Raw genomic sequence first — 27176 nt, 5'->3', positions numbered from 1 at the left:
TCACAGGGTTCTCTAGCTTACTTTCTAGAAAGGAAAAACTGATTCGACGTGTCAACAGCTCTGAATACAAAACCCATCAATTAGCCCTTGAAAAGCATTTGCTGTCCTGTATGTGGATTCAGCTAAGGAGTTTCTTTTTTTTTTAATTTGATTTTATTATGTTATGTTGGTCACCATATATCATTAGATTTTGATGTAATGTTCCATGATTCATTGTTTGCATATAACACCCAGTGCTCCATGCAATACCCTCCCACCCCCCACCACTCCAGCAACCCTCAGTTTGTTTCCTGAGATTAAGAATTCCTCATATCAGTGAGATCATATAATACTTGTCTTTCACTGATTAACTTATTTCGATTTAGCTAAGGGGTTTCTGATTAAGTCTTTGTCTCCTGAGACCGTGAACTGATCCACCCTATGGACATGCTTCTATACACTATCTGAAACTATAGATTTCTTCTCTCAAAACATCTGTCTATGAAATTTACCCAATTTTTACATGATCTATTTATGTCAGCAAAGAGTCAATAGTTAGAACCTTAATAAGATGAGTCATTGCATCTTTAAAAAACACTAGATCAAGAGATGTTCCTCTAATGATTTCATTGAACTGTCTCTGGTAGAACTGGAGTTTTTCAGACAGAAAGTCAAAGGATGGGACCTGTGGGTGCAGAGAGAGAAAAAAATAATAATTTAAGAGCCAAAATCTATGAAAGCAGCAATTGTAAAGGCTCTCAAAAATAATTCTAATTTAAAAAAAAAAACAAAACACCTAATTTAGGGGCACCTGGGTGGCTCAGGCGGTTAAGTGCCAACTCTTGGTTTCAACTCAGGTCGTGATCTCAGGATGGTGAGATCAAGCCCTGCATCAGGTTCCACACTCAAAACGGAGTCCACTTAAGATTCTTTCCCCTCCTTCTCCCTCCTCTTCTGCTCCTCCCCACCTCGCACTCTCTCTCTCTCAAATAAATAAATAAACTCTTTTTAAAAAATAAAAATAAAAACCTAATGGAGATACGTTCGTTAGATTACTCCTTTCTGCCCGTGGACGCCGCCGAGTAAGCATCGTTAAAGTCTCCCCTCCCACCACCGTCATGTCTAAGTCAGAGTCTCCCAAAGAGTCTGAACAGCTGCAGAAGCTCTTCATCGGAGGTTTGAGCTTTGAAACCACTGATGAGTCTGAGGAGTCATTTTGAGCAATGGGGAACGCTTAAGGACTGTGTGGTAATGAGAGATCCAAACACCAAGCGCTCCAGAGGCTTTGGGTTTGTCACGTATGCCACTGTGGAGGAGGTGGATGCAGCCATGAACGCAAGGCCACACAAGGTGGATGGAAGAGTTGTGGAACCAAAGAGGCTGTCTCAAGAGAAGATTCTCAAAGACCTGGTGCCCACTTAACTGTGAAAAAGATTTTTGTTGGTGGCATTAAAGAAGACACTGAAGAACATCACCTAAGAGATTATTTTGAACAGTATGGGAAAATTGAAGTGATCGAGATCATGACTGACCGAGGCAGTGACAAAAAGAGAGGTTTTGCTTTTGTAACATTTGATGACCATGACTCTGTAGACAAGATTGTCATTCAAAAATACCATACTGTGAATGGCCGCCACAACTGTGAAGTAAGGAAAGCCCTATCTAAGCAAGAGATGGCTAGTGCTTCATCCAGCCAAAGAGGTCGAAGTGGTTCTGGAAACTTTGGTGGTGGTCGTGGAGGTGGTTTTGGTGGGAATGACAACTTTGATCGTGGAGGGAACTTCAGTGGTCGAGGTGGCTTTGGTGGCAGTCGAGGTGGTGGTGGCTATGGTGGCAGTGGGGATGGTTATAACGGATTTGGTAACGATGGAAGCAACTTTGGAGGTGGCGGAAGGTGCAATGATTTTGGCAGTTACAACAATCAATCCTCAAATTTTGGACCCATGAAAGGAGGGAAGTTTGGAGGCAGAAGCTCTGGCCCCTATGGTGGTGGAGGCCAATACTTTGCCAAACCACGAAACCAAGGTGGCTGTGGCAGTTCCAGCAGCAGCAGGAGCTACGGCAGTGGCAGGAGGTTTTAATTACTGCCAGGAAACAAAGCTTAGCAGGAGAGGAGAGCCAGAGAAGTGACAGGGAAGCTACAGGTTACAACAGATTTGTGAACTCAGCCAAGCACAGTGGTGGCAGGGCTTCGCTGCTACAAAGAAGACATGTTTTAGACAATAGTCATGTGTATGGGCAAAAAATCTCGAGGACTGTATTTGTGACTAATTGTATAACAGGTTATTTTAGTTTCTGTTCTGTGGAAAGTGTAAAGCATTCCAACAAAGGGTTTTAATGTAGATTTTTTTTTTTTTTGTACCCATGCTGTTGATTGCTAAATGTAATAGTCTGATCATGACGCTGAATAAAGGTGTCTTTAAAAAACAACAAACAAACAAACAAAACCTAATGGACTTCCAAACATCTGTCATGGATTACTTGACTTTCAGTTATTTCCATTTTCAGAGGCCTGAAACTTAACTGCATTAGCTGGTTGCCAGTATGAAATCATTCCCTGACCTTTCCCTTCGAAAACCCCAGCTCCAATTCCCACCCATGGGAACTAAGATTGGAATATAACAAATATTTCTCTGTTTGTATTTGCTTTTTAATATTGCTTATAGATCTTAAAAAATACACAGAAGTTTTACATTGTTGATACAGTCAAATGGTTTTGAAGTAAATATTCATTTATTTCTTTTGCACAATTTTGTCTCCTCATTCAATTCTTCGACCTACATGCACTTCAGAATTACTTTGTTTGTGACCCTGCTTAAAAAATCTTTTTGGGGGTGCCTGAGTGGAGCAGTCAGTTGGGCATTATCTCTTGCTTTCAGCTCACATCGTGATCTCAGGGTTGTGAGATTGAGCCCCACATAGCTCTGCACTCAGCACGGGGTCTGCTTGGGATTCTCTCCTGTTCTCCCTCTGCTCCTCCCCCAGGCTCTCTCTCTCTCAAATAAATAAATAAATCTTGAAAAAAAAAAATCCTTTTGGCAGGGCACCTGGGTAGTTCAGTCAACTGGGCATCTCACTCTTGGTTTCGGCTCAGGTCATGATCTCAGGGTGGTGGGATTGAGCCCCATGTTGGGCTCCATGCTGAGTGTGGAGCCTGCTTAAGATTTTGGGTGGCTCAGTCGGTTAAGCATCTGCCTTTGGCTCAGGTCATGATCCCAGGGTCCTTGGATGGAGCCCCACATCAGGCTCCCTGCTCAGTGGGGAGCCTGCTTCTCTCTCTCCCCCCTGCTCGTGCTCTCTCTTGCTATCTCTCTCTCTCAGATAAATAAAATCTTTAAGAAAAAAAAAAAAAGATTCTCTCTCTCTCCCTCTCCGTCTACCCCTCTCCCCTACCCACACAAGCATGCATGTGTGCATGCACGTGCTCTCTCTCTCTCCCTAAAAGAAAAAAAATCCTTTTGGAGTCCTGTTTCAAACTTCATGAAACCTATACATTAATTTAGGGAGAATGATGTGTTGCCATTTAATCAAGTAAAGTTTTATCATGTTTATCCCTAGATGTTTTACATACTTGTTGCTGTTGAATGAAGTACCTTCCTGTTACAGTTTCTATCTCACGATTGTTGCCAAGAGTTGGCAAACTTTTTCTGTAAAGGGCAGGATTAAAGCTTTGTGGCCCATAGGGTTTGTCACAACTATTCCACTGCACCCTCATAGTGCAGAAGCGGTCCTGGGCCATAAGGAAACAAATCCACTGTGGTCCAATACAACTCTGTGTATGAATGCTGCATTTGAATGCCATGTAATTTTCACAGGTCACACAATATTATTCCTCTTCGGATTCTTCTGCCACTCTTTTAAAAAATGCGAATTTTAGCTCACAAATCTCACAAAACACAGCCAGAGACCTGGATCTGGCCCATCAGCTGTAACTTGCCAGCCTTTCATATAGAGGATAGTTACTGAGTTTTGTATTTATCTCACACTTGGTCATCTTACTGAACTGTTAGTAGTTAAAACAGATGTTCAGTTCTTTTCTATTAAGAGATAATAATCTCATCTGCACACAATATTTTCGTTTTTTCCTATCTGATAATTACATCTTTTTTTGTTTGTTTTGGTCATTTGTTTCATTGCCTAGAACTTTCAAAACCCCATATTAAATAGTGGTGATGATAGGAGGCATCCTTGTCTTATACCTGACTTTAATGGGATTACTGCTAAATTTCATTGAAATATTTTACTTGGTGTGTGATGACATGAATCACAACATATAACTAATGTAGAAGTTACTACAACTCCATGGTGGGACTCTGGGGTGCGGAGAAATATACAGTTAGGTGAGTAATCGAAAAGCTCTTTTCAAAGGTGAAAATAAATACCAGTTCATAAATTTTGGGCACTTCAAACACAGAATCCTCAGGTTCATCACCAGTTGGTTCAGGCATCTCACGGAGAAAATCTACAAAGTATGGCTCAGGAAGAATATATGAAGTCACATCTGAGTTAATATTCTCTTCAACTGCTCGAACAAGATGGATATTAAACCATTGTTCATCTTCAGGAGTTATAAATCTGAAAGAAAAATGCAGGAGTAAATATGTAAAATATGAAGGCATCTTTCCTAATTGAACATGTCCAACCTCCCTCCACTTCCTGAGGCCCCATTCTACACCGCGGACTTCTCAGAACAGGGGAATAGACAAAGACATAACTCCATTAAGGAGAGTTATAACACTGAGTATTACTTAAAAAAAAATACTGGCAAAGAGTCTCTCCTTGATCAACCTTAGTCTCCTCTGAATCCTCTTCCCAATTAGGCCTTGACTTTTGGACTTCTGTGTCCTTCTTTGCATTGCCCAATTGTACCAAGAATCCGGTCAAGTGGGTTTAATTCCAGAATCTCCCACTCCCCATATCTAATCACCCTTCAATATCTGACCAAATTCCTCATTCCCCATCACCCCCCAGGTAATATCTACTCACCCTAGCCTGCTTTCAGCAAGAATCCTATTAGGTAAGTTTAGCTAGAATCCCTCCCTTACCCTTGATATTTCCTCTCAGTAGTTTTTCCATCCACCAACGTCCCCTAAACTGCTCCGTGGCTATAAATTCCCACTCTTCCGTTGTCATATTTGGAGTTCAGCTCAATTTCTCTCCCCTCCTGCAAAACCCCATCGCAGTGGTCCATATACCCAGTGTGATAATCCTGAATAAAGTCTGTATGCCTTATTGTTTTAACAAGTGTCACAAATAATTTTTTTTTCTTTAACAATACAGATGAGTCACTTAGGTGGGGTCAAAGGTTCCTAAAATTTGCAATAGGAGTGCAGACTGACGACATTCAGTAGTGGACGAGTGTCCACTTTCTGGTTCTGCAAGCACACAGCGCACAAAGGTCCTTTTCAGACCTACAGTATCAGAGGGGGAAGAGCTGAAGGAGGGGGACCGACATTTGAGAAATACCACATATGTGTGCAATGTTGTGGTAGGCCCATACAGCTTTGTAAGACCAGCATCACCATCCATATTTTATACAGGAGGAAGCTGAGGCTCAGAACAATGACTGAGCCTATGTTCCCAGATTTCACCAAGCAAAAGCTACATGGAGCTCAAATGTCCTAGAAAATATACATAATAAAATTTGCCTCTGAATGTTATCAAGTCTCTGATGATGTGGTGATTTAAAAAAATGTGCTGTGGAAATAATACTCAAGCAAACTGGCAGAGCATTTTTTAAGAGGACCAGCAGGTGGGAAATGGCATCAGTGCTTCACAAGCCCCAGAGCAAGTGAAGACAATACTCTAATTATTTGAGTAGATAATGCAGGAATTAGTCTCATGGTGTCAACTTCTTATACAGTACATTTAAACTCAAGTGCTGTAGTATATACCTGTCTGCAATTACTCTGTTGCACTCGTGTTTGAAAAGTGATAGGAGAACAGATATCGAATCACACTCCTCGGCTTTTATGGTTAACATTCCTTGCCAAATTCTGGAAAGATCTCGAAGATTGAAAATGTAATGAAATTTAGAAGGAGTTGGCAGCATCTTCACCTAGAGATGGACAAAAATGTATTACTTTTCAGGTAAAACTAAAAGCAGAACTGCTTTTTAGAATTACTTTATTCCACAAATTTTATTTTAAATGAAGTAAACTGAGTAAATAAACCAAGATTAAGTTTATATTTTTGTCGCAGCACTGATGAGAAAAACACATCATAAATAAACCAACATAGAATTTCAAAGACCATAAGCTCTTGAATCAGATCCATTCCAGAATAACACTTCAGATGCCAATTCCAGTGCCTGTTCTATCAGCGTTAGTTGGCTTTGAACAAGTCACTTTCCCCTGAATTCTTAAAAACTATGTGAGTTGTGGGAATGACCATTTCTAATCATTGTTAACCATATTAGTGTGTACGTGGAAATATGTCATAAGAAAAAACTGGGTGTAAGCTGATTGCCATGCAGTTAAGAACAAAGAAAGTTCACTTCTGAAGTCAATAATGACCATTTCCATAGATTGCTTTAAGGTCTTTAGTATATTTGGATTTCCACCAATATATTTGTATATCATAATCTACATTTCACCATGGAGATCCAAACTCAGTCAGCATGCTTTCACATATCTGTTTATCTAGAATAAGTTGGCAGGCAAGTCTGACATGCAGGTATAATGACAAGGTGGCTTTCCTGGGTTTTGTTTTTGTTTGAACACCAACTTATCAGTTCTACCAACTTCAGAATCCAAACAGCCAAAGCTGTAACAATGACACATTCTTGTGTGGAGAGATACCAGTTAAGGGATAAACTTGAGGTGTACTAGGCATGGGAAGCATTGCTGGCCATGTATAAAGATTATAACTGATACCATTAGTATCATTTTGAATGTGAAAACAATAATTCTGGAGAATCACATTCCCCACAAGATTAATTTGGGAAAGCAAATGCTTTTTTAAGGGCCTATTTATGGAATATGCCCTTTCTACATTGAAAAAGTACCCCATTGAGCTTATAACATAATCATTACAGGCTAATTCACATTGTAAGTTAAAACAGCAGGCAGCGGGGAAGACAGAATAAAGACAAGTGTTATTTTACCAATTACCCTTAAATTTCCCTCTTTGCTCAGTTCCATTCCCAGCTAAAATGTTCATTCCACTCACCAAAATATAAAATCATATTACAAATATGCAGAAATAAAGGGCTAAGGCTGTGTGAATATTGCTTATTTCTTTGCGGTAAAGGACTGCCATGGGATGACAGCCATTGAGGCAATCATTAAAGAGAATCAAATAAATTCCTTTTTTCCCCTCTTCTCACGTCTTAACCTGTTTCTTTCCCTTTAATTTTTGTCAACTCCTTTCTTTCCTCACCTGGGCTTCTGCTTTAATTTTTTTTTTTTAAGATTTTATTTATTTATTTGACAGAGACAGACACAGCAAGAGAGGGAACACAAGCAGGGGGAGTGGAAGAGGGAGAAGCAGGCTTCCCACGGAGCAGGGAGCCCGATGTGGGGCTCCATCCTAGGACCCTGGGATCATGACCTGAGCCGAAGGCAGACGCTTAACGACTGAGCCAGGCAGGTGCCCTGGGCTTCTGCTTTAAAGCTGTGTAAAGTAGGGGCGCCTGGGTGGCTGAGTCAGTTGAGCAGCCAACTCTTGATTTCATCTCAGGTCATGATCTCAAGGTCATGGGATCCAGCCCCATGTTGGACTCCACACTCAGCAGGGAGTCTGCTTGAGATTCTCTTCCCCTGCCCCTCCCCCCCACTCTCTCTCTGTCTTTCTCTCAAATTAATAAATAAATCTTAAAAAAAAAAAAAGCTGTGTAAAGTGATATAAAGATGAAGTAGTATACAAGGGTTAAAAGTGCTTTGTGAGGATGGGAGGCTTGAAGAAAAGATACAAAAAGGGCTGCTTATTTGGGGGTGGGGAAGGGAGGAAGATTCATTCATTATTCAGTGGCTATTTTTGACACTTCCTGCTGCCCTTAAGAAGATACCATTGTAACTAAGAAGACAGCATGGTAACTAGCAGCTCAATCTACTAAAATCAGGGAGCTTCTGTTCTAGTGCGGGAGCCTGACAATAGGTAAATAAGAAACAAATATATTGGTAAACAAACAAATTGACAAATAATCATAATAAAAGTCATGGTCAGAAAAAATAAAGTAGGGCCAGAAGACAGATAATGACTGCGATAGGGCCATGGACAGTTACTTTAGAGACAATGGTCTGAGAAAGCCCCTCTGAATGTAAGAAGGATGAGAATGAGTCAAACAAAGTATGGTGGCCCAGAGGCACAAAAAACATGGGGTGTTCGAGGAACAGCGAGAGGGCAGGGCCGCTGGAGCAGAAGGTGGAAGGGGTGAACAGGGACCAGCTCAGGGGGTGAGTTTCACAGGCCAGAGCAAGGCGTTGGGTTTCACTCTAAGTGTACTTGGGAGCCTCCTGGTGGTTTTGAGAAGGAGTAATGATTTCTCATTTACTTTCCTCAAAAGCATTTTAGGACTGTGTAAAGAACAGACTCTAGGAGGGCAAAAAGAAAGCAAATGGCTGCATGGTCCAGAGGGCAGGTGATAGAAGCATCTATCAGGGGGGTCACTCTGAGATGGCAGAGAGTGCTCAAGCTTTGGGATATATTCTGAAAGCATGGTAACTGAGACTTGCTGATGGATTGGAAGTAGAGGGATGAGGGAGACAAATCAAGGATGGTGCCAGTTTTTATCTGAGGAGAAGGATCTGTGGTGTTGCTATTAGCTAAAAAGATGCAAAAGTCTGAGGGAAGGTCATATTGAAGGACAATTAAGAGTACTGTGTAGACACATTAACTTTAAGATGGTTATTGGATATCTAAATGGCGATGTCTACTAAGCAGTAGGAAATCAGTATGGAGCCAAGCAGAGAGGCCTGGAATGGAAGCACGGATTTTGAAGTCATCAGCACGGAGATGGTGTTTAAGGCCTTGGAGCTGGAGAAACCATCTGGGTAAAGAATACAGACAGGGGAGAGGTCCTAGAGTTAAGATCGGGTGCACTCCAGTATCTAGAGGAAGGGAAGAAGAGGGGGGACTTTTAAAAAGGTAACTTGTCAGGTAGGAAGAAAACCAAGAGCATGAGTTTCCTTGGAAACCAAGTGAAAAATGTGTTCGAGAGGGAGACTTTTATGTCATATGCGCTAAAGAGTCAAGTAAGAGGAAGACGTCAACCTTTGGATTTGCCAAGACTGAGATCTTTGGTGACCCTGATGAGAGCAGTGGAATGAAAGCTTGTGGAAAACAGGTTAAAGAGGTAAAGAAAGATGCGAAATGGAACCGGTAAACATTCATATAACGAGAAAAGCTTTGATGGAAAGACAACCAGAAGGCCAAAGCTTTTCAGGAAAATATGTATATAATCACATGAGTGTGAACAATGGATGGATCTGACCACAGAAAATTATCTCAGACACTCAGCCCTGGCCATTCATTTTGAGTTTTCTTTAAGAGAGGCAGAACGGCATGTGCAAAGACCCTGTCTTGGCAAGGGGCAGACCCCATGCAAGGAACAGGGCATTATGTGGACCAAGCATTTCATAAGGAACACCTTCCTCTCTTTATAATTCTCTTATCTAGAATTCCCCCAGGAATCTGAGAGGTTGACACCCTCCAAGTTTCCCCAGGACATAAGCTTCCTCCCAGATATGTGTAACTGGCCTAATGAATGTTTTTTGGCAAATGCCTCAGCCTTGTTTTAAGCCTAGGTCTGAGATGTCACAGACCTATGCTTAATTGCTTTTGCATGAGTCTGCTTTGAGTCATCTGGTGACAGCTACAGGTTTGCTGAGCTTTACTTAGGGCACTGACCTGTATATTAAAATCTAGACTGGTGGCGCAGTTGGTTAAGTGTCCAGCTCAGGTTGTGATCTCAGGGTTGTGAGACCGAGGCCAGTGTCAGGCTCCACGCTTAGCATGGAGTATGCTTGAGACTCTCTCTCCCTCTCCCCCCCACTCTCTCTAAGGTAAATAAATAAATCTTATCTAAATATATATATCTATTTTTGTTAAGTACACTTCCATCCATTTACTAATTCCCGTTCCATCTCAGAGACTCACACAAGTTTGACTTTAAGTTTCAGGTAGCTAAGAATATCCAGAAATTCATGTATTCAGTCAGCCAGTAAACATGTGAGTGTCTGACATACAAATCAGAGTAACAAGTGGAAAAGCAGAATTCTCATTTTAGCAAAATTCTACTTTATCTTGGATGCCGTGTGTGGTTTATAGTAATATCTCATACATATGGAAAGCATCATCTAGTCGGCATATTTGCTCCCTGGAAGGAAAATGTGTCATAAATCTATTTGAGCACCTAATTTCTCTTTTTCAAAAAAACCCCACTACTCCATAATGTGATGATAAGTTCATGAGCCATGAGGTGAGAACAGACCGAGTAATAGTTGACTTTCTGTTATTACGGACAACAACGCTTCTGTACCTTCGTCCACTGCCACAGCACTCTGCCTGCTGAAACTAAATTTGCAATCATCTCACATACTTCAGGTTTGAACTTTCTGCAAGGATCAAAGTACCCACAGCCAATAAGTCCTGGAAAATAAAACAAGATTGAAGGTGCACATTTATGAAAAGATTACAAGGTGCATGTTTATCCCGGTGAATAAATCATAATAAGACTGAGTAAGCTGGGTGACATTAAGAATTTCTCTCAAGGAATCAACTAAGACTGGAAATCAGGAGTGGGGCCAGCAAAGCTTAGTATGTAGTGATAAGCATCTTATATGTATTAACTCACTTAATCTTCCCCACATCCTATGGAAAAGGATCTCAGATAGATATTATCATTATTCCCGTTCTGAGTTTAGTAACTTGCCCAAGGTCGCACAGCTTGTATGTGGGTGGATCTGAGATTTGAACCTGAGCAGCCTGGCTCTGGAGCCCATAAAATAGCACTCACCCTGAAGCATATAAGGGCTGGAAAAGAATTTAGAGACTACTTGCTCATATCACAGATATGGAGACCAAGACCAGGAAGGGAAATTGTTCAAGGTCACACGGATTGGTTGTTGATAGAATTGGAATCAGGACCCACATCTTGTGACCCTGGCCTGGGCTGGTGATATAATGGTCCCTTGGAAACACCCAGTACAATGACAATCTGACACAGTCACCCTCAGGAAGGACTGGGTTGTAGATTTATAGACTGTTCTTAAATTCTCAGTGTTTTTGGTTTTAGACTGCAGAAACAGATTTACTCTACTTCACTCCAGTGAGATTGCATGTTGAATAATACCTTCAGTTCTGAGCATGATATTTTCAGAGGAATGCAAACAGGAATATTTGCTCAGAGAGGCAGAGCAGGTTTATGAAAGGTGGAGCAGCTAAAGAAACTGGGGTTCATTCACGTGGACCGAAGAAGAGTAGCCCTGAGGGAACATCAAATTGTCCTATGAAGTCAGGGTTGGTTGTGTTCGATGCCTGCAAGACCCTTCTGCTTCCTGAAATCCCGTATTCTAGATCCCTGACTTCCTGTGGGACAAGGATTCTGTAAGAAGCATGGCATCTGGCATTGGAAAACAGGATTAACACCACACCTCTGCCACACGCTAACTGAATGGCCTTGACTGGGCAGTCGTTTCACTTCTCTGAGCCTCAGTTTCTCATTTCTTTCTGTCTTTAGTTTTCAGTATTAATCATACTGAAGCATGTATAAAATAGTTTAACAAATAAACACTCACATACAGTCTACTAGATTGAGAAACACAACCTTGCCCCAGTACACTAGAAACCCCCATTTGTCCATCCCTGTCCACAACCCCTTCCTTCCTCCAAGAGCAGCCACTACTCTGACCTGGTGAGAATCTGTGACTCACTTTTCTTTATAGCTTTGCCACTTATGGTTTTGACCTTTAACCTTTTCTTTAACTTCAACTTTTGAAATTTAATTTAATGGGATCATATCACATATTCCTTTGTGACTTGCTTCTTTTACTCAACTTATTTCTAGGATTCATCCACATGGGAACCTGTAGCTGTGTTTATTCATGTTCCCTGCTGCATAGCTTCATGCTGTGGGCCTACACCACAATTTATTGACCCAATGTTACTGTCAATAAATATTTGGATTATTCCAAGGTTTTTGCTATCTTGAACATTGTTCTATAAACATGCTTGTCTGTCTTCTGGCACACATGTACAGAATCAAGTAAAGATGGATTAAGCGTTTAAATATGGAAGGCAAAACTATAATGTTTGGAATAAAATAAAGGCAAGTATCTGCATGACCTCTGGGTAGGAAAGGACTTCTTAAATGCAACTCAAAATATGCAAATCATAAAGGAGACAAATGATAAACTGGCATATGTAACTGCTGTGGGTGTCCACATGTTCTGCTTTACCAGCAGGTGGTAAGTGTCTCAGTTCCTGCCCATTCTCACCAATGCCTGATTTTGTCAGAATTTTTCATTTTTTGCAAATCCAGTGGGTATAAGTGGTATTTCCTTGGTGTTTTAAATTTGCATTTTCCTGAATATTACTATGTCTATCATCTTTACATTTGTTTATTGGTCATTTGCTTTCCTCTTCTTAATGTGCTTGGTTTTGTGTCCATTTTTATATTAGGATGTTTGCTTTTCTCTGATTCATAGGATTTCTTTAAGTGTTCAGATTACTAACTTTTTTTGTTTTATTGCATATGTTGAAATTTTTTTCTTCCACTTTTGAGGCTTGTCTTTTCACTCTTTAATGTTGCTTTTTAGACCAACAAAAGTTCTTTATTTTAATCTAGTCAAACTTGTCGTCTCCTTCCTTATGGTTTATGCTTTCAGAGTCTCACTTAAAAAGTTCTTTCCTAGAAGAGGAGTTAAGATGGTGGAGGAGTAGGGGGACCCTAAGCTTGCCTCATCCCTTGAATACAGCTAGATAATTATCAAATCATTCTGAACACCCAAGAAATTGATCTGAGGACTAAGAACAAACTGCACATCTAGAGGTAGAAAAATGTCCACATCATAGATGGTAGGAGCTGCTGAGAGGTGATTTGGGAGAAGAAAAGAATTGCAGGTGCTGCAAAGGGGAGGGAGCCTTTATCACAGAGAGAGGAGCAAGAGAGAAAGAGTGAAGCAGCAGGCAGGGGGTTGCACAAGAAAAACTCTTTCCCAAAACCACTGACTGGGAAAAGGAGAGGGGCTGAATACCACAAGTCTTTATAAGCAGTGGAGCTCAAAGTCTGAAGTTCTAGACCTCTGCACCATCGCTGGGGTTGTGCCTGGCAGGCTCAGTGGTGGTCTGGTGGGGAAGGAGGGCAGAGGCCCAGGAGTGTGCAGTGTGGTCTGAGGATCCCCTGGGTCACATGGGGAGAAACAGTTCCCCTTTGGGGGAGTACATTTGGGAGTTGTGGCATGGCCTCTCCAGGGGACTCATTGAGTGGGGGGAAAAAAAAGAATAAAAGCAACAAAGACTAGAAAGAAACAGAGAACATCATCAGATATACCAACTTTACAGGTAACAGAATGTCACTAAATTCATATCTATCAATAGTCACTCTAAATGTAAATGGACTAAATACTCCAAACAAAAGACATAGGGTATCAGAATGGATAAAAACACAAGATCCATCTATATTATGTCCACAAAAGCCTCATTTTAGACCTAAAGATATCTGCAGATTGAAAGTGAGGGGATGGAGAACCATCTATCATGCTAATGGACATCAAAAGAAAGCCAGAGTAGCCATACTTATATCAGACAAACTAGATTTTAAAACAAAGACTATAACAGAGATGAAGAAGGGCATTATATCATAATTAAGGGGTCTACACATCAAGAAGATCTAACAATTGTAAATATGTATGCCCCAACTTGGAAGCACCCAAATATATAAATCAATTAATAACAAACATAAAAAAAACTCATTGTAATAATACAATAACAATAGGGGACTTTAACACCCCACTTAACAACAATGGACAGATGATCTAAGCAGAAAATCAACAAGGAAACAATGACTTTGAGTGACACACTGGGCCACATGGACTTAATAGATATGTTTAGAACATTTCATCCTAAAGCAGCAGAATATACATTCTTTTTGAGTGTACACGGAACATTCTCCAGAATAGATCACATACTGGGTCACAAATCAGGTCTCAACAAGTACAAAACCACTGAGATCATTCCCTGCATATTTTTGGACCACAATATCATGAAAATTGAAGTCAACCATAAGAAAAAATTTGGAAAGACCACAAACACATGGAGGCTAAAAAACATGCTACTAAAGAATGAATGAGTCAACCACAAAATTAAAGAAAAAATAAAAATTTACATGGAGGCAAATGAAAATGAAAACACAACAATCCAAAACCTTTAGGATGCAGCAAAAGTAGTCCTAAGAGAAAAGTATATTGCAATACAGACCTACCTCTAGAAGCAAGGAGCTAGAAAAGGAACATCAAACAAAGCCTAAAGCTAGCAGAAGAAGGGAAATAATAAGGATTGGAACATAAATAAATGATATAAAAAAAAACAGAACAGATATATGAAACTAAGAGCTGGTTCTTTGAAAGAATTAATAAAATTGATAACCCCCTAGCCAGACTTATTAAATAGAAAAGAGAAAGGACCCAAATAAATAAAATCACGAACAAAAGAGGAGAGATCACAACCAACAGCACAGATATACAAACAATTATAAGAGAATATTATGAAAAATTATATGCCAAGTAATTGGGCAAATAGGAAGAAATGGACAAATTACTAGGAACATACAAACTACCAAAACTGAAACAGGAAGAAATAGAAAATTTGAACAGATGAATAACCAGTAAAGAAATTGAATCAGTAATCAAAAATCTCCCAACAAACAAAAGTCCAAGGCCAGATGGTTTCCCAGTGGAATTCTATCAGACATTTAAAGAGGAGTTAATAGTTATTCTTCTCAAACTGTTCCAAAACTTAGAAATGGAAGGAAAACTTCCAAACTCATTCTACAAGGCCAGCATTACCTTGATTCCAAAACCAGACAAATATCCCACTAAAAAGGAGACCATCCCTGATGAACATGGATGTAAAAACTCTCAAAAAGATACTAGCAAATCGATTCCAACCGTACATTAAAAGAATTATTCACCATGATCAAGTGGGATTTATTCCTGGGCTGCAGGCATTGTTCAATATTCACAAATCAATCAACGTGATACACCACATTAATGAAAGGAAGGATAAGAACCAGATGATCCTCTCAGTAGATGCAGAAAAAGCGTGTGACAAAGTACAGCATCCATTGTCTTTATTTATTTATTTATTTATTTATTATTTATTTATTTATTTATTTATTTATTTATTTGAGAGAGAGCATGAGCTGGGGGTGGAGGGGTAGGGGCAGAGGGAGAGGGAGAAGCAGGCTCCCAGCTGAGCAGAGATCCCGATGTGGGATTCCATCCCAGGACTCCAGGATCATGATCTGAGCTGAAGGCAGACACTTAACTGACTGAGCCACCCAGGCACTCCACAGCATCCATTCTTGATAAAATCCCTCAACAAAGGAGGCTTAGAGGGAACATATCTCAACATAATAAGGGCCATCTATGAAAGACCCAAAGCTCTCATTATCCTCCATGGGGGAAAACAGAGCTTTTCCTCTATGGTCAGGAACAAGACCCTAGATGGCTTGACAGGCAAATTCAACCAAACATTTAAAGAAGAGTTAATACATATTCTTTGCAAACTATTCCAAAAAAAGAAAGGGAAGGAAAATTTCCAAATTCATTCTATGAGGCCAGCATTATCCTGATACCAAAACCAGATAAAAACACCACAGAAAAAGAGAACTACGGCCAATATCTCTGATGAACATAGATGTAAAAATCCTCAGTAAAATACTAGCAAACTGAACCCAACAATACATTAAAAAAATCATTAACTCTTTTCTGGGGAAGGAGCAAGATGGCAGAGGAGTAGGAGACCTGGATTTCATCTGGTGCCAGGAATTCAGCTGGATAGGAATCAAACCATTCTGAACACCTACGAACTCAACAGGAGATCAAAGAAAAGAATAGCAACAACTCTCTGAACAGAAAAGCGACCACATTCTGGAAGAGTCATGTTCTATCCCTTCATAGTAGTGACCTTTATTTTTGGTATATATATATAAGTTGTTCTATCTTTAAAATTTTCAGATACAGTTTCTTCTAACAGATCAAAATATACCCTAAATCTCTCGTGTGTGGCTTTGTTCTAGTCTCCTGCCTGATCACATTCTCTCCCTTTTAATTTTTAAATCCTCTTCTTTCTTTTTTCAACCAACTTCTTATCGATTCCTTTTATAAAATCTTTTATAATTTTCATATTTACAGTCATATTCCATCCCTTCAACATATTAACCCTTATTTTTGTACATATATGTTTTTCTTTCTTTAAAATTTTGAGAGGCACTTTCTTCTAACAAACAAAAATATGCCCAAAATCTAGTGTGTGGCACTGATCTATGCACCAGCCTGATCATATTTGATCATATTCTGTTTGTTTTGTTTTGTTCTGTTTTTGTTTGTTTTTATCTTTTTATCTTTTCTTTTTTTTTTCTTTTTCTCTTTTCTTTCCTTCCGTTTCTTTTCCCCCAGTTTCAGGTCTTTTCTGATTTGTTTAGAGTATATTTTCTGGGGATGTTGTTACCCTGTTAGCATTTTGTTCTCTCATTCATTTATTTTCCTCTGGACAAAATGGCAAGAGAGAAAAAATCACCTCAACAAAAAGAACAAGAGGCAGTACTGACTGCCAGGGACCTAATCAATACAGATATTAGTACGATGTCAGAACTAGAGTTCAGAATGATGATTTTAAAGATACTAGCTGGGCTTGAAAAAAGCATGAAAGTTATTAGAGAGATCCTTTCTGGAGAAATAAAAGAACTAAAATCTAACCAAGTCGAAATCAAAAAGGCTATTAATGAGGTGCAATCAAAAATGGAGGCTCTAACTGCTAGGATAAATGAGGCAGAAGAGAGAATCAGTGATACAGAAGATCAAATGATGGAAAATAAAGAAGCTGAGAAAAAGAGAGATCAACAACTACTGGATCACGAGGGCAGAATTCGAGAGATAAGTGATACCATAAAATAAACAACATTAGAATAATTGGGATCCCAGAAGAAGAGAGAGAGAGAGGCACAAAAGGTATATTGGAGCAAATTATAGCAGAGAACTTCCCTAATTTGGGGAAGGAAACACACATCAAAATCCAGGAGGCACAGAGAACCCCTCTCAAAATCAATAAAAATAGGGTCAACACCTCAACATCTAATAGTAAAACTTAGGAGTCTCATAGACAAAGAGAAAATCCTGAAAGCAGCTCGGGAGAAGAGATATGCAAGCTACAATGATAGAAACATTAGATTGGCAACAGACCATCCACAGAGACCTGGCAGGCCAGAAAGGACTGGCAGGATATATTCAGAGCACTAAACGAGAAAAATATGCAGCCAAGAATATTATATCCAGCTAGGCTGTCATTGAAAATAGAAGGAGAGATAAAAACTTCCAGGACAAACAAAAACTAAAGGAATTTGCAAACACAAAACCAGCCCTACAAGAAATACTGAAAGGGGTCCTCTAAGCAAAGAGAGAGCCTAAAAGCAACATAGACCAGACAGGAACACAGACAATATACAGTAACAGTCACCTTACAGGCAATACAATGGCACTAAATTCTTATCTTTCAATAGTTACCCTGCATGTAAATGGTCTAAATGCCCAAATCAAAAGACACAGGCTATCAGATTGGATAAAAAAACAAGACCCATCAATATGCTGTCTGCAAGAGACTCATTTTAGAACCAAAGACACCCCCAGATTGAAAGTGAGGGCGTGGAAAACCATTTACCATGCTCATGGACACCAGAAGAAAGCTGGGGTGGCAATCCTTATATCAGACAAATCAGATTTTAAACCAAAGACTGTAATAAGAGATGAGGAAGGACACTATATCCTACTTAAAGGGTCTATCTAACAAGAAGATCTAACAAATGTAAATATCTATGCCCCTAACATGGGAGCAGCCAATTAGATAAGGCAATTAATAACAAAAGCAAAGAAACACATTGACAACAATACAATAATAGTGGGGGACTTTAACAACCCCCTCACTGAAATGGACAGATCATCTAAGCAAAAGATCAACAAGGAAATAAAGACTTTAAATGACACATTGGACCAAATGGACTCCAGAGATATATTCAGAACATTCCACCCCAAAGCAATGGAATACACATTCTTCTCTAGTGCCCATGGAACATTCTCCAGAATAGATCACATGCTGGGTCACAAATCAGGTCTCAACCGGTACCAAAAGATTGGGATCATTCCCTGCATATTTTCAGACCCAAAGCTTTGAAACTAGAACTCGATTACAAGAGGAAAGTCGAAAAGAACTCAAATACATGGAGGCTAAAGAGCATCCTACTAAAGAATGAATGGTTCAACCAGGAAATTAAAGAAGAATTAAAAAAAAATTCATGGAAACAGGTGAAAATGAAAACACAACTGTTCAAAACCTTTGGGATGCAGCAAAGGCAGTCCTAAGAGGAAAGTATATAGCAATACAAGCCTTCCTTAAGAAACAAGAAAGGTCTCAAATACACAACCTAACCCTACACCTAAAGGAGCTGGAGAAAAAACAGCAAATAAAGCCTAAACCCAAAAGGAGAAGAGAAATAATAAAGATCAGAGTAGAAATCAATGAAATAGAAACCAAAAGAACAGTAGAACAGATCAACGAAACTAGGAGCTGATTCTTTGGAAGAATTAACAAGATTGATAAACCCCTGGCCAGACTTATCAAAAAGAAAAGAGAAATGACCCAAATCAACAAAATCATGAATGAAAGAGGAGAGATCACAACCAACACCAAAGAAATACAAACAATTATAAGAACATATTATGAGCAACTCTATGCCAGCAAATTAGATAATCTGGAAGAAATGGATGCGTTCTTAGAGATGTATCAACTACCAAAACTAAACCAGGAAGAAACTGAAAACCTGAACAGACCTATAACTACTAGTCAAAAATCTCTCAACAAACAAAAGCCCAGGGCCGGATGGCTTCCCAGGGGAATTCTACCAAACATTTCAAGAAGAATTAATACCTATTCTTCTGAAACGGTTCCAAAAAATAGAAATGGAAGGAAAACTTCCAAACTCGTTTTATGAGGCCACCATTACCTTGATCCCAAAACCAGACAAAGACCCCATCAAAAAGGAGAATTACAGACCAATATCCTTGATGAACATGGATGCAAAAATTCTCACCAAAATACTAGCCAATAGGATACAACAGTACATTAAGAGGATTATTCACCACGACCAAGTGGGATTTATTCCTGGACTCCAAGGTTGGTTCAACATCTGCAAATCAATCAATGTGATACAATACATTAATCAAAGAAAGAACAAGAACCATATGAGCCTCTCAACAGATGCAGAAAAAGCATTTGACAAATTACAGCATTCTTTCTTGATCAAAACTCTTCAGAGTATAGGGATAGAGGGTACATACCTCAGTATCATAAAAGCCATCTATGAAAAATCCACAGCAAATATCATTCTCAATGAGGAAAAACTGAGAGGTTTCCCCCTAAGGTCAGGAACATGGCAGGGATGTCCACTATCACCATAGCTATTCAACATAGTACTAGAAGTCCTAGCCTCTGCAATCAGGCAACAAAAAGAAATAAAAGGCATCTGAATTGGCAAAGAAGAAGTCAAACTCTCACTGTTTGCAGATGATATGATACTTTATGTGGAAAACCCAAAAGACTCCACCCAAAAACTGCTAGAACTCATACAGGAATTCAGTAAAGTGACAGGATATAAAATCAATGCACAGAAATCAGTGGCATTCCTATACACCAACAACAAGACAGAAGAAAGAGAAATTAAGGAGTCGATCCCATTTACAATTGCACCCAAAACCATAAGATACCAAGAATAAATCTAACCAAAGAGGCAAAGGATCTGTACTCAGAAAACTATAAAATATCATGAAAGAAATTGAGGAAGACACAAAGAAATGGAAAAACATTCCATGCTCATGGATTGGAAGAACAAATATTGTGAAGATGTCAATGCTACCTAGAGCAATCTACACATTCAATGCAATCCCCAGCAAAATACTATCCACTTTTTCAAAGAAATGGAACAAATAATCCTAAAATTTATATGGAACCAGAAAAGACCCCGCATAGCCAGAGGAATGTTGAAAAAGAAAAGCAAAGCTAGTGGCATCACAATTCCGGACTTCCAGCTCTATTACAAAGCTGTAATCATCCAGACAGTACGGTACTGGCACAAAAACAGACACATAGATCAATGGAACAGAATAGAGAGCGCAGAAATGGACCCTCAATTCTATGGCCAACTAATCCTTGACAAAGCAGGAAAGAACGTCTAATGGAAAAAAAAGACAGTCTCTTCAACAAATGGTGTTGGAAAAATTGGACAGCCACATGCAGAAGAATGAAACTGGATCATTTCCTTATACCACACACAAAAATAGACTCAAAATGGTTGAAAGACCTCAATGTGAGACAGGAGTCTATCAAAATCCTAAAGGAGAACACAGGCAGCAACCTCTTCAACCTCAGCCACAGCAACTTCTTCCTAGACACATCACCAAAGGCAAGGGAAGCAAGGGCAAAAATGATCTATTGGGGGCGCCTGGGTGGCTCAGTTGGTTAAGCAACTGCCTTCAGCTCAGGTCGTGATCCTGGAGTCCCAGGATCGAGTCCCACATCGGGCTCCCTGCTCAGTGGGGAGTCTGTTCCCTCTGACCCTCTCCCCTCTCATGCTCTCTCTCACTCTCTCTCTCAAATAAATAAATAAAATCTTTAAAAAAAAATGATCTATTGGGACTTCATCAAGATAAAATCTTTTACACAGCAAAAGAAACAGTCAACAAAACTAAAAGACAACCAACAGAATGGGAGAAGATATTTGCAAATGACATATCAGATAAAGGGCTAGTATCCAAAATCTATAAGGAAATTATCAAACTCAATACCCAAAGAACAAATGATCCAATCAAGAAATGGGCAGAAGACATGAACAGACATTTTTCCAAAGAAGACATCCAAATGGCCAACAGACACATGAAAAAGTGCTCAACATCGCTCGGCATCAGGGAAATCCAAATCAAAACCTCAATGAGATACCACCTCACACCAGTCAGAATGGCTAAAATTAACAAGTCAGGAAACAACAGATGTTGGCGGGGATGCGGAGAAAGGAGAACCCTCCTACACTGTTGGTGGGAATGCAAGCTGGTGCAGCCACTCTGGAAAACAGTATGGAGGTTCCTCAAAAAGTTGAAAATAGAGCTACCATATGATCCAGCAATTGCACTACTGGGTATTTACCCCAAAGATACAAATGTAGGGATCCGAAGGGGTACATGCCCCCCGATGTTTATAGCAGCAATGTCCACAATAGCCAAACTGTGGAAAGAGCCAAGATGTCCATCGACAGATGAATGGATAAAGAAGAGGTGGTATATATATACAATGGAATATTATGCAACCATCAAAAGGAATGAGATCTTGCCATTTGCAATGATATGGATGGAGTGGAGGGTGTTATGCTAAGCGAAATAAGTCAATCAGAGAAAGACATGTATCATATGACCTCACTGATGAGGAATTCTTAATCTCAGGAAACAAACTGAGGGTTGCTGGAGTGGGGGGTGGGGTGGGAGAGATGGGGCTGCTGGGTGATAGACATTGGGGAGGGTATGTGCTATGGTGAGCACTGTGAATTGTGCAAGACTGTTGAATCACAGATCTGTACCTCTGAAACAAATAATACATTATATGTTAAAAAAAAAAAGAAGAAGAAGATAGCAGGAGGGGAAGAATGAAGGGGGGGGAATTGGAGGGGTAGACAAACCATGAAAGACAATGGACTCTGAAAAACAAACTGAGGGTTCTAGAGGGGAGGCGGGTGGGAGGATGGGTTAGGTTGGTGATGGGTATTGAGGAGGGCACGTTCTGCATGGAGCACTGGGTGTTATACGCAAATAATCATGGAACACTATATCAAAAACTAATGATGTAATGTATGGTGATTAACAAAACATAATAAAAAAGAAATCATTCACCACAAATAAGTGAGATTTATTCCTGGGTTGCAAGGGTGGTTCAATATTCGCAAATCAATCAACATGATGCATCACATCAATAAGAGAAAGGAGAAGAACCCTATGATCATTCCAATAGATACAGAAAAATCATTTGACAAAGTACAACATCCTTTCATGATAAAATTCTTCAACAAAGTAGGCTTAGAGGGAATATATCTCAACATAATAAAGTTCATCTATGAAAGACCCAAAGCTCACATCATCCTCAATGGGGGAAAACTGAGAGCTTTTCCTCTAAGGTCAGGAATATGTCAAGGATGTCCAGTCTCGCTACTTTTATCCAACATAGAACTGGAAGTCCCTGCCATAGCAGTCAGACAACAAAAAGAAATAAAATGCATCCAAATCAGTAAGGAAGAATTAAAACTTTAATTATTTGCAGATGACATAATACTATATATAGAAAACCCGAAAGACTATACCAAAAAAACCTGCTAGAACTGATAAACCAACTCAGTAAAGTCTCAGGATATAACTCAATGCACAGAAATCTGTTGCATTTCTATATACCAGTAATGAAGCAGCAGAAAAAGAAATCAAGGAATCGATCCCATTTACAATTGCACTGAAATCCTTAAGGTACTAGGAATAAACCTAACCAAAGAGGTAAAAGATCTGTACTCTGAAAACACTTATAAAAGAAATTGAAGAGGACACAAAGAAATGGAAAAACATTCCATGTTTATGGCTTGGAAGAACAAACATTGTTAAAATGTCTATATGACTCAAAGCAATCTATACATTTAATGCAATCTCTATCAAAATACCACCAGCATTTTTCACAGAGCTAGAACAAACAATCCTAAAATTTGTATGGAACCACAAAAGACCCCAAATAGCCAAAGCAATATTGAAAAAGAAAAGCAAAGCTGGAGGCATCATAATTCTGGACTTCAAGCTATATACAAAGCTGTAGTCATCAAGACAGTATGGTACTGGCACAAAAACAGACACATAGATCAATGGAACAGAATAGAAAACCCAGAAATAGACCCACAACTCTATGGTCAACTAATCTTCGACAAAGCAGGACAGAATATCCAATGGAAACAAGACAGTCTCTTCAACAAATGGTGTTGGGAAAACTGGACAGCAACATGCACAAGAATGAAACTAGGCTACTTTCTCACACCATACACAAAAATAAACTCAAAATGGATGAAATATCTAAATATGAGACAGGAATCCATCAACATCCTAAGGGAGAACACAGGCAGCAACCTCTTTGACCTCAGCTGAGGCAATTTCCTACTAGACACGTCATCAGAGGTAAGGGAAACAAAAGCAAAAATGGACTATTGGGACTTCATCGGGATAAAAACTTCTGCACAGTGAAGGAAACAAACAAAACTGTTGGCAACCTGCAGAATGGGAGAAGATATTTGCAAATGACATATCTGATAAAGGGTTAGTATCCAAAATATATAAAGAACTTATAAAACTCAACAACCAGAAGACAAATAATCCAGTTAAGAAATGGGCAGAAGATCAGAAAAGATGAATACCCAACTTTTACATCAGCATGGATGGGACTGGAGGAGATTATGCTAAGTGAAATAAGTCAAGCAGAGAAAGTCAATTATCATATGGTTTCACTTATTTGTGGAACATAAGGAATAACATGGAGGACATTAGGAGAAGAAAGGGAAAAATGGGGAGGGGGAATTGGAAGGAGAGATGAACCATGAGAGACTATGGACTCTGAGAAACAAACAGGGTTTTAGAGGGGAGGGGGGAGGGGGGATTGGTTAGCCCGGTGATGGGTATTAAGGAGGGCACATACTGCATGGAGCACTGGGTGTTATACGAAAACAATGGATCGTGGATCACCACACAAAAACCAATGATGTACTGTATGGTGACTAACATAACATAATAAAATTTAAAAAAGAAATGGGCAGAAGACATGAATAGACATGTTTCCAAAGAAGACATACAGATGGCCAACAGACACATGAAAAGATGCTCAACATCACTCATCATCAGGGAAATACAAATCAAAACTATGATAAGATGCTACCTTGCACCTGTCAGAATGGCTAAAATCAACAACACAGGAAACAACAGATGTTGGCGAGGATATGGAGAAAGGGGAACCTTCTTACGCTGTTGGCAGGAATGCAAACTGGTGCAGCCATACTGGAAAACAGTTTGAAGGTTCCTCAAAAGTTAAAAATAGAACTACCCTATGACCCAGCAATTGCACTAGTAGGTATTTATCCAAAGGATACAAAAATAGTGATTTGAATGGGCACGTGTACCCCAGTATTTATAGCAGCATTATCAACAATAGCCAAACTATGGAAAGAGCCCAAATGTCCGTCGACTGATAAATGGATAAAGAAGATATGGTATATAGATATACAATGGAATATCACTCAGCCATCAAAAAGAATGAAATCTTGCCATTTTCAATGACGTGGATGGAGCTACACTGTATTATGCTAAGCAAAATAAGTCAGTCAGAGAAAGACAAATACCATATAATTTCACTCATGTGGAATTTAAGAAGCAAAACAGATGAACATACGGGAAGGGAAAAAGAGAGAGAGAGATTGAGGGAAGAAAACCAGGAGAGACTCTTAATAACAGAGAACAAACTGAAAGTTGATGGAGGGAGGTGAGTGCAGATGGGCTAAGTAGGTGATGGGTATTAAGGAGGACACTTGTTACGATGAGCACTGGGTATTATATGTAAGTGATGAATCAATCAATCAATCAATCAATCAACCAATAATTCTTTCCTACCCAGATGTCATTCAGGTATTTCCCTATATTTTCTTCCAAATGTTTTTTAGGTCTTTAATCCATCTGTATTGATTTTATGCTTGGTGTGAGGTAGGGGTTCAATTTTAATTATTTTCCCATTAAAATTACTAAGTATCCCATTACCATTTACTGAAAGTCTGCTCTTTCCCTTCTAATCTATAGTACTTGCTATATCAATTAATGTGCATATGTGCATGGGTCAATTTCTGTTGCATGTCTTCATATACATGGTTTTTGATGAAAAAAGTTATACAAACCTAAATTTGTTGTCAAAAAAACCTCATTTCATTAACATATAAAAAATGTTACTTTTGACTTGATATATTATTAATCTGTGATAGATCTGCCGTCATTCATTAGCCCAAATTTCTCTGATTAATCATATCAAGAAAACTAAAACCTTAAAGCCAAACTTCAACAAGTCTATTTCTAAATATTATTAGAATGGGCTATAAACCTGAGTCTTCTTAATATTTAGTCCCTCTTTTCTGGTATTTATCTCTCCACTTCAGATACTTAATCCCTACTACAGACAGAGCCTTTTTATCTCTTAAATAAGGTTTTGCATGGCTTTTGTCCATTATGTAATACAATAAAAAAAAAGAAACATCAAAAATAGTCATACCAAAAATTTTATCTATTGAAGCATTTGAAGGCAATGTGCAATTAAACACAGTAAACTGTCTTTTTAAACGTTGGGGAATATCATTTCGACCACCTCCAGGGTGGATCATTGCTGCTATGATCTGTACATCAACAATAGTAGTGAAGTCTCCAGGCTTATCCAAGCTATACATTCCTTCCATTTCCATCATTTGTCGCACAATCTCATTAGTTATCTGGAATTTTATACAGTGATACTTTAGTAACATATCACTATCATATTCCTCCACAACTCCTATAAAATAGTACACTTGGGATTAGAAGAAAATATTCAACTCTTGTCAATGAAGTGTTTGTGAATGTTGATGGTCACCTGCCAGGCAATTTGATTTAAATGCTACCACTCATGAACAAAACCATAAGCTAAACATCTGGATTGAGTCCAGTGTGCGCTTTACCATGTTGATAAAATGGATCTCCAAAGAAATTTAAAGAGGTGAGTTACAGAATAGTTGGTACAATTACAACAGTAGTCAGAGTTATAAGTATCAACATTCAACACTTCAAACTACTTTAAATCAGAATGTGGGATGGTTTTACTCCCAAGCCTTCAATACTACTGAATGTTTTGGGTTTGGGCTTTATGTTCTTATCTTTCTTTTCTGCAGCCTCTAACACTGCTAACACTCCCTCCTCATTGAAAACTTTTCCTCTTTTGAATTCAGAGGCTCATTTCTTTCCAGGTTCATCTTGTGACACTGGATCACTTCCTAAGCCACTCTTTCTCCACCCATCCCTCACATGTAACTGTTCTATAGGGTTCTATCATTGACTCTCGTCTTGCTATTTCAAGGGCCATGCAGAGTTGTTTGAGGAATAGTCTTAGGGTGAGCATGTAGGAGTCCTGACTTCCTACAGGTATCTGAGGTGACAGGCTCTAGGTAGACATTACTGATGAGGCAGTGGGCAGTGGTGGGAGGTAGGTGTTGGGAATCCCACGAGGAATGTGCAGAATTCTGAAAGCATCAGTGAGGTTCTCTGATGGAGAATGACTCTGGGGTTGACAGATGATCATCACAAGGAAGACATGTGTGTGATAGAGTTAAAAAGGAAAAAAAAAGTGTTTTCTAAACCAAGTATTCCTCAGAGGGAGTATATAGAGTAAGAAGTAACAGAAGTAAAACCCTGGAGAAAGGAAGAGAGGACCCAGAAAGGGTGCCGAAATCAAGAAGCCTGAAGGCAGGAAGGAGTATTGCTGAAAAACACAGGGCTTTCAAGAAGGGAGAATGCCAGCTATTAAGAGAGAAGCCAAAAAAGACCGAATTGCTACTGGGCTTCATAAGGCGAAGGCTATTGACACCTTTATATATAACTAAAAATACTGATTAAATATCATTTATAGGAGATATTTCAGTCATACCTGATCTCCCCATTCATTAATCACAGGCATATTAATATCATCAATAAATACAGTCATTTTCCTGCCTCCTGGTGGCCCATATGTGCTTCCCATTCGCTTATCCACATAGCTTTCCATTGTTCTCTAGAGAAGAGGAGATGTTTCTCTTAAGTGTTAGATTTCAACTCATATTCCTAGAAATGATGAGCATGTCTTTCAGAGAACTGAGTTATTTAATA

At 39.2% G+C, this 27176-nt stretch overlaps 1 protein-coding gene and 1 pseudogene across 1 annotated transcript in view; one reads left to right on the top strand and one right to left on the bottom strand.

The window, feature by feature from the left end:
* The window catches only part of DNAH8 (dynein axonemal heavy chain 8), a 396454-nt gene that overhangs the window by 159873 nt on the left and 209405 nt on the right, over positions 1-27176 (bottom strand). Inside the window, exons 56-61 of the mRNA XM_064597567.1 lie at positions 26959-27081; positions 25561-25774; positions 10460-10569; positions 5874-6037; positions 4362-4554; positions 542-664 (exon numbers count right to left, since the gene is read on the bottom strand). Coding sequence (XP_064453637.1) covers positions 542-664; positions 4362-4554; positions 5874-6037; positions 10460-10569; positions 25561-25774; positions 26959-27081 — 927 coding nt within the window. The remainder of the gene's footprint in view (positions 1-541; positions 665-4361; positions 4555-5873; positions 6038-10459; positions 10570-25560; positions 25775-26958; positions 27082-27176) is intronic.
* Positions 1028-2407, top strand: LOC123841068 (heterogeneous nuclear ribonucleoprotein A1-like; annotated as a pseudogene).

The sequence above is a fragment of the Mirounga angustirostris genome, unplaced genomic scaffold (genome assembly GCF_029215605.1).
Source record: "Mirounga angustirostris isolate CCGP_5_RB_7025 unplaced genomic scaffold, mMirAng1.0.hap1 SCAF_8, whole genome shotgun sequence".
NCBI classification, from domain to species: domain Eukaryota; kingdom Metazoa; phylum Chordata; class Mammalia; order Carnivora; family Phocidae; genus Mirounga; species Mirounga angustirostris.
This window is presented reverse-complemented; position numbering and strand designations above follow the sequence as displayed.